Source organism: Salvia hispanica, chromosome 4 (genome assembly GCF_023119035.1).
Source record: "Salvia hispanica cultivar TCC Black 2014 chromosome 4, UniMelb_Shisp_WGS_1.0, whole genome shotgun sequence".
Lineage (NCBI taxonomy): Eukaryota > Viridiplantae > Streptophyta > Magnoliopsida > Lamiales > Lamiaceae > Salvia > Salvia hispanica.
Window position 1 is genome coordinate 21,002,704 of NC_062968.1, and position 7,695 is coordinate 21,010,398.

Genomic DNA, 7,695 nt, shown 5'->3' on the forward strand with positions numbered 1-7,695 from the left:
AATATGTGTTTATGGCTTTGTCTTCTTGATTTTGTTGATCAAGGAGTATACCTTGATTGATCCACCTCAAGCACTTAAATCTTGGAATTGGAGTTGTGAGTGTGAGTGAATCCACCTTTCTCACAATATTCTAAGCCTTTGTCGAGAGTTATTGGGGAGTGATTTGAGGGGGGTTTGGGACATCAAGGTTGAGTTCATCTTCTTAAATTCTACTTTCTTTATCTCTAACCTCTAGGACTAGTTCCTAGTGTTTGTTTGATTTGTAGGTACTTACTCTATGCCTCCTCGCACCCGGTCCAACAAAATGGCGGGGACAAGTGCGGAAGGGGAGGAAACAAGCATGAGTCACCCTACACCCGATGGGGACCTTGTGAGCATGATGGCACGCATGATGAAGGAATTCAAACAAGAGATGATGATCCAAATGGATGTGCGAGCAAAAGAATCCATTGCTCAATCAAAAGAATCCGAAGCCCGCATGCTTGCCGCCCAAAACACTTTATTTGAGGAGTTCAACACTTGGAAGGGAGAACAAGGAACGAGGCCTCCCACTCCCATGGGCAATGTCGTGCCTAATGAGGTCCCGGGGGAAAACGTTGAGGAGGAGGAGTATGAGGGGTGGCAAGGAGGAAATGTTCGGGATAGGGGTAACAACTTGGTGAATGGAAGATTTGAGGGGGGTAATGGAGCCAATGGGCGAGTTGGAGGAGGAAATGGAGGATATGATCGTTTTGGGGTAGGAAACCAATATGGAGGGGTGGAGCCTTATGGGGATAGATTTAGGAGGAATAGGTACTATGAGGAGGAACCCCGACCGAGGTTTGATGATCCTTCCAAGACCTTGAAACACAACCTTCCCGAATTTCATGGCAAGTTTGACCCCGAAGCGTATTTAGAGTGGGAGTCTCAAGTGGAGAAAATTTTTTCCCTCCACAACTACTCCGAGGGTGACAAGGTGAAGATTGAATTGGCCGAATTTAGAGGTAATGCTAATACATGGTGGAGAGATGTGTTGAGGAAGAGGATGATAGCTAGGATGGGGGATGTGCGATCATGGGGTGAGTTGAGCCGAATCATGAAGGAATCCTTTGTGCCTAGGTCCTATTATCACAAGTTGCGCGGAGATCTTCAAGACCTAAGGCAAGGGTCTATGAGTGTGATGGAGTACTATTATGATCTTATTGCATTGATGAACAAGATTGGGGTGAATGAACCGGAGGAATCCACTCAAGACCGATTCATCCATGGCCTCAACACGTCTTTGAAGCATAAAGTCCAAATTGAGGCGTTAAGGGGAATCACCTTGGGGGAAGTACTAAGTTTTGCCGAAACCTTTGAGAGACAAGGAAAAGAAGTGGCTCTTAGCAAAGTTAGAGTGTCATCCAACCAAACCGGGATGGGAGGAAACAAGTGGAGTACCCCTCCCAAGAAGATGGAGAGTTCGCCTAGTACTCAAGGCAAGACGCCATTCAAGGCCTCGCCAAGCCCAAGCCCACAAGCTACTAAAAGCTCTTCAACGGAGGGTAGCAAGGTCCAATGTTTCAAGTGTAAGGGCTATGGTCACTATGCACGTGAGTGCCCTAACCAAAGAGTAATGGTTATTGGGCAAGATGGTAGCGTGTATAGTGAAGATGAAGAGGATGTGATGGTAGAAGGAAGGGAAGTGAATGTGGAGCCTCGTATGGCTTATTCTAGTGAAGAAGAAGATGATGAGGAGATGAAGACACTAGTCATGCTAAGGATGCTCAATGTACAACCCGACCTTGAGGAGCACAAGTTGCAAAGGTGCAACATCTTCCACATGAATTGCAAGGTACGAACTAAAACTTGTTTAGTTATCATTGATGGAGGTAGTTGTGCTAATGTGGTAAGCGAGCAATTGGTGGCCAAGTTGGGATTGAAGGTCGACAAACATCCCAATCCTTACAAACTCCAATGGCTCGGAGAATCCGGGGAGCTAAGAGTGAAGGATCAATGCTTAGTGCCCTTGAAGAATGGTGTTTTTGAAGATGAGGTGATGTGTGATATCATTCCAATGACGGCTTGTCATGTGTTGTTGGGAAGACCTTGGGAGTTTGATAGGAGGGTGTATAAGAATGGTTTCACCAATGAATATTTCTATATGGTGAATGGGTTGAAGGTTAGGTTGAAGCCACTATTGCCTAAGGAAGTATTTGAGGCACATCAACATCTCCAAAGGGAAAGGGAAAGGGAAAGAGAGAAAAGGCTTGTGAGTGAGGGTGAGCTTAAAAAGCCAAGTGAGAGTAGGGGTGGTGAGAGCAAAAATAAATTATCAAAACAAGAAAAACCACAAGCAAGGGAGGGAAAAGGTTGCTTGTTAGCTAGGACCCCCGACCTTGGGTGGGCACTAAAAAGTCGATCTACCATTCTCCTCATGGTCCGAAACGATTTATGTTTACATGCTAACACTAACCCTTGTCCTTTGATAATTGAAAGTGTTTTGCAAGGCTTTAAGGATGTCTTCCCGGATGAGCTACCCGACGAACTCCCACCATTGAGGGGGATTGAGCACCAAATGGACTTCATACCGGGTTCCTCCCTTCCCAACCGGGCGGCATACAAAGCAAATCCAAAGGAGACTCAAGAGCTTCAAAGGCAAGTCGAGGGACTCCTTGCCAAAGGTTTGATTCGGGAATCTCTTTCACCTTGTGCCGTACCCGTTATTTTAGTGCCTAAGAAGGATGGAACTTGGAGGATGTGTGTGGATTGTAGGGCTATCAATAAGATCACTATTAAGTATAGGCATCCCATACCTAGACTTGATGACATGCTAGAGGATCTATGTGGCTCAAATTGTTTTTCTAAAATTGATTTAGCAAGTGGATATCACCAAATTCGCATGAAAGAAGGGGATGAATGGAAAACCGCTTTTAAAACAAAATTTGGCTTGTATGAATGGCTTGTTATGCCTTTCGGGTTGACTAATGCTCCTTCAACTTTCATGCGTTTGATGAATCATGTGCTTCGCCCTTTTATTGGAAAATTTGTGGTGATGTACTTTGATGATATTTTGATTTATAGCAAAGGTGTAGAAGAGCATGCTAGTCACCTTAGGGATGTACTTGAAGTGTTGAGAATGCATGCCTTATATGCCAAGTTGCCTAAGTGTACCTTTTGTGTTGATGAGGTGGTGTTTCTTGGTTTTGTTGTGGGGAAGGAAGGAGTAAGGGTGGACGAGGAGAAAGTGAGGGCGATTAGGGAGTGGCCTACACCCAAGAGTGTGAGTGAGATTAGATCTTTCCATGGTCTAGCAAACTTCTATAGGAGGTTTGTGAGGGATTTTTCCACTAAGGCCTCCCCCCTAGATCACCTTGTTAAGAAAAATGTAGAGTTTAAGTGGGGAGAGGAGCAAGAAAGGGCTTTTAACACCTTGAAAAAGGACCTTACCCATGCCCCTTTATTATCCCTTCCCAATTTTGACAAGACCTTTGAGCTAGAGTGTGATGCTAGTGGTGTAGGAATAGGTGGAGTGCTCATGCAAGAAGGAAAGCCCATAGCCTACTTCTCCGAAAAGCTTGGTCAAGCGCAACTAAACTACCCTACATATGACAAGGAGTTGTATGCCATAGTGAGATGCTTGGAGAATTGGCAACATTACCTCATGCATAGGGAGTTTTTGATTCACACCGACCATGAGTTCATTAAGTTCCTAGGGGGTCAACATAAACTTGATAAGAGGCATGCCAAGTGGAGTGCGTTCCTAGAAACTTTTCCTTATGTGATCAAGTACAAAAAGGGAAAGGAGAATGTTGTTGCCGATGCCCTTTCTAGGAAGCCTCATGTGTCTTTAGATCTTGATGCTTTGAATGATAATCATGTGATGCATGTGAGAAAACAAGTGCTTGTTGTGTGTGCTTCCAAGTATGTTGGTTTTGAGTTCATTAAAGACTTATATGAGCATGACCATGATTTTGCCACCATCTTTGATGCATGTGACAAGGGGTCCTTTGATAAATACTATAGGATGGATGGTTATTTGTATAAGGAGAATAAACTTTGCATTCCTCATTGTTCTCTACGTGACTTGTTAGTCAAGGAGTCTCATTTGGGTGGATTAATGGGGTGTTAAAAACTTTTGATATTTTGAGTGAGCATTTCTTTTGGCCTTGCATGAGGAAACATGTTGAGCGGTTTTGTGGTCAATGTATAGAGTGTAGGCAAGCTAAGTCTAAGTCTAATAACTTTGGGCTTTATACCCCTTTGCCTCCACCTACACACCCTTGGGTGGATATCTCCATGGATTTTGTGCTAGGTCTACCCATTTCTTCTACAAAGAATGATAGTGTTTTGGTAGTAGTGGATAGGTTCTCCAAGATGGCTCATTTTATTCCATGTAGGAAGACAAATGATGCTAAGTTCATTGCAAACTTGTTTTTCAAAGAGGTGGTCAAATTGCATGGGATCCCACAAACCATTGTGAGTGATAGGGATGTCAAATTTTTGAGTTTCTTTTGGAAAACCCTTTGGGGAAGTCTTGGAACCAAACTCCTCTTTTCTACTACCGCTCATCCCCAAACGGATGGACAAACGGAGGTGGTAAATAGGTCCTTAGGTACCCTTCTTCGTGCCCTAGTATTTGAGAATAAGAAGTCTTGGGAGGAGTGCCTACCTATAGTTGAGTTTTCCTACAATAGGACTTTGCATTCCACGACTAAGTTGTCTCCTTTTGAGATTGTTTATGAATTTAACCCCCTCACTCCGTTGGATTTATCCACGGTGGATTTGCCTTTGCCAATGGTGCTTGATGTAGGAGGAGAGGAGAAGGCCAAGTTCGTGAAGGAGTTGCACAAGCAAGTGCAAGACAGGATTCGAGAAAAGGGGGAACTAGTGGCGCGCCAAGTGAACAAAGAGCGCAAGAAGGTGGTTTTTGAACCCGGTGATTGGGTTTGGGTGCATCTTAGGACGATCCGTTTCCCCAACAAGACCAAGGGGAAGCTTGCCCCGAAAGGGGACGGTCCTTTCCTCGTGTTGGAGCGCATCAATGACAACGCCTATGTGATAGATTTGCCCGGTGAGTATAATGTTAGTTGCACTTTCAATGTGGCTGATTTGAGTCCTTTTGACTTTGTAGGAGATCCGGATTTGAGGACAAATCCTTTCCAAGAAGGGGAGGATGATACGACCATGCCCGGACGGCCCGTGACGAGGTCTACGACGAGGCACCTATATGAGGGGATCGCTGTGTTCATCAAAAAGACCATGCTGGAGGAGTCTACGACGACCGGGGAGCCCGCGACGAGATTGGAGCTGAAGTTTGGCGGCTGGAAGCTTCCACCCGGCCGGGTGGATTTTGAGGCCCAAACTCACCCTGGCCGGGTGGCGTCTCTGGACTCGCCAAGGCTTAGCTGCACCACCCAACCGGGTGGCCTTTTATGCCACCCGACCGGGTGGCCCGTCCAAGGCGTGAAGAGGCTTAGCTGCACCACCCGACCGGGTGACCTTTATGCCACCCGCCCGGGTGGCTCGTCCAAGGCGTGAAGAGATCAGAAGGGTTTCACCCGGCCGGGTGGGAGTGACACGAGCCTGATTTTGTGGGCCTTTTCATTGGGAATTGGACCCTAGTATAAATACTGCTTGATGTCATCTTTTTCCTTAGATTTGGCTGATATTATATACTTGAGAGATTTGTTCCTCTTGAAGAGGGTTTCCTATCCAATTCCTAGATTTTAGGTTGCTTGGTTCATCAATTCTTAGTGAAGTATGGGTCAAGTAGAGGTATGCTTCAAGGTTTGTGGTTTCCTTGAAGATCTAGCCATGGATGCATGTTAGTATGTTGTAAGTGTCTTAGCTTACCTCATCAATGACTATGTATCACAATTTCCACTCTATCCAATGTTAATTCTTGTTTTGATCATCTTAGTTTCCTTAATTCTTGTTGGGTTGCCTTTTATTGATAAAATAGAAAACCAAGTCTCACAAAATACCTAGATCAAGCATCACAAAAGGGTAAATTCTTGGGAAATGGATCACAAAATACATGGATCCACATCATGATCGTTTGGAAGATCCATAGCCGCTGCAAAGCAATTCCACCGTTCAATTCGTTATGGATCAAGATACGCTTCCCTCACAGTTTATTCTCATTCTCCATCGTTCTCGGTTAATAATCAGAGCTTTATGTAATTGTTCAAATATCAAGAATATATATTCATGCAATAGACGTAGATGTAGTAGTACATTTTATGTAGGTGTTGTGGATATATATGGAGGGATGGAGGAAGTTGCTTTGATCGAAGTAGCAAATGGCTTTCTATTTTTTAAAGAAGGTCCAAGGCCCCAAAGAGATTATTTAATTCATAACTTTCTTTATAACCTTCACCATTACATGTTGTTAGATGATCTCAAGTATAAACGACTGACACCCCTTATTTATATTTTTGAACAAACTAATGGTCTGTTTTGTACACGAAATTGAGATTGATTTGGAATAAAAATCTTTAGATATAAAATTTTAAGGAATTGAAGAATTCCAAATTCTTTGTTCGATTATATGGCGTAATTGATATAAAATTGAATTTGAATTAAATGATCTAGTGTGTGTGCAGTATCTTTTTTATGTGTAATGTGTGCATTGGGTGTATGTGAATGTGTTCATGATACGGGAATATCTTCAAGAATATCCCTCATATCTTATTAGTAATTTAGTTATCATATCTTTATAAAATATTTATTTCTTATTCGGTAAGTTTGGTTTATTTCTTGTTCATTAAGTTTGAATACTCATATTATAAATAGGAGAGCATTGTTATTTTCTAAATCAATCAAGAATTATCAAATCAATTTATCTTTTATCGTTCTTTTATCTTTTCTTCTTTATTTTTCTGCAAGTTTCTTCCACCGCCAAACCGTTGGCGTGTGATTATCGTAACTTCGACGGAGCAATCCTCCGTCCTCTCGGTGGCAGAACCACCTTATACCCCCGATACGAGTTCACCTCGTATCAACTGGTGCTTTCATCGGTTCTCATCCTCCACATTACCATCGTCACTACCACAACCACGCCTACCCATCAATATGTACCAGCAGCAACAATTCTGGGAGTTGAAATCGCTCGACCAAGGATTGCAATTTGATGTGCCGCAGTTCAGCGCGGATAAATTACAACCCGATCCCTACCACCAGGTCCGTCAATTCGACCACCACACCACACAACCGCCGTAGCCACGCCCATCTTCTAGTTGGGACCCGCCTTGGTATCACTTGAAGCACGAGTACAGATCATATGTTCAAGAATCCCCAATCGGCTGGCCATCTACCTGCTGGGACTTGCCGGAGCCCTATCCAACATCAGAGTATCATAGCCGCCAATTTGAGCATCAGCCCCCACTAGTCCAGAATCAATTTGCTCACGACGCCCACATTGCCGGTCATTCCAGATGGTATCAACAACCTGAGCATTTGAATCCTAATATTGACGAGCAGACCCTGAATCCTCACTACCGACTAGAAGCGTACCAGCAACGGGCTGTTGACCAGCTGCCTGCGCAGCCGCCTTATATGGGCTTCGATTTTCCGGAGCCACCGCCATATCCGGGTACGGAGCCTCTCGGCATGCCGCAATATACAATGACGCCGGAGTTGGAATCGGACCTACCGTTGACAACCTTGGTTTCACAGCTAGAGCATCTGACTGCGATTGTAAAAGACTTGGCGTCTCGGATGGATGCAAACGAA

General features: G+C 44.1%; 1 protein-coding gene across 1 annotated transcript; it reads left to right on the forward strand.

Annotated features, from left to right (window-relative positions):
• The first annotated feature begins 304 nt into the window (after positions 1–304).
• Positions 305–5,499, forward strand: LOC125220625. The gene is given in 7 exon segments (XM_048122779.1): positions 305–2,240; positions 2,331–2,620; positions 2,699–3,795; positions 3,853–4,082; positions 4,085–4,317; positions 4,678–5,032; positions 5,093–5,499. Coding segments are annotated over 7 exon segments (4,548 nt in total).
• Positions 5,500–7,695: the final 2,196 nt, after the last annotated feature.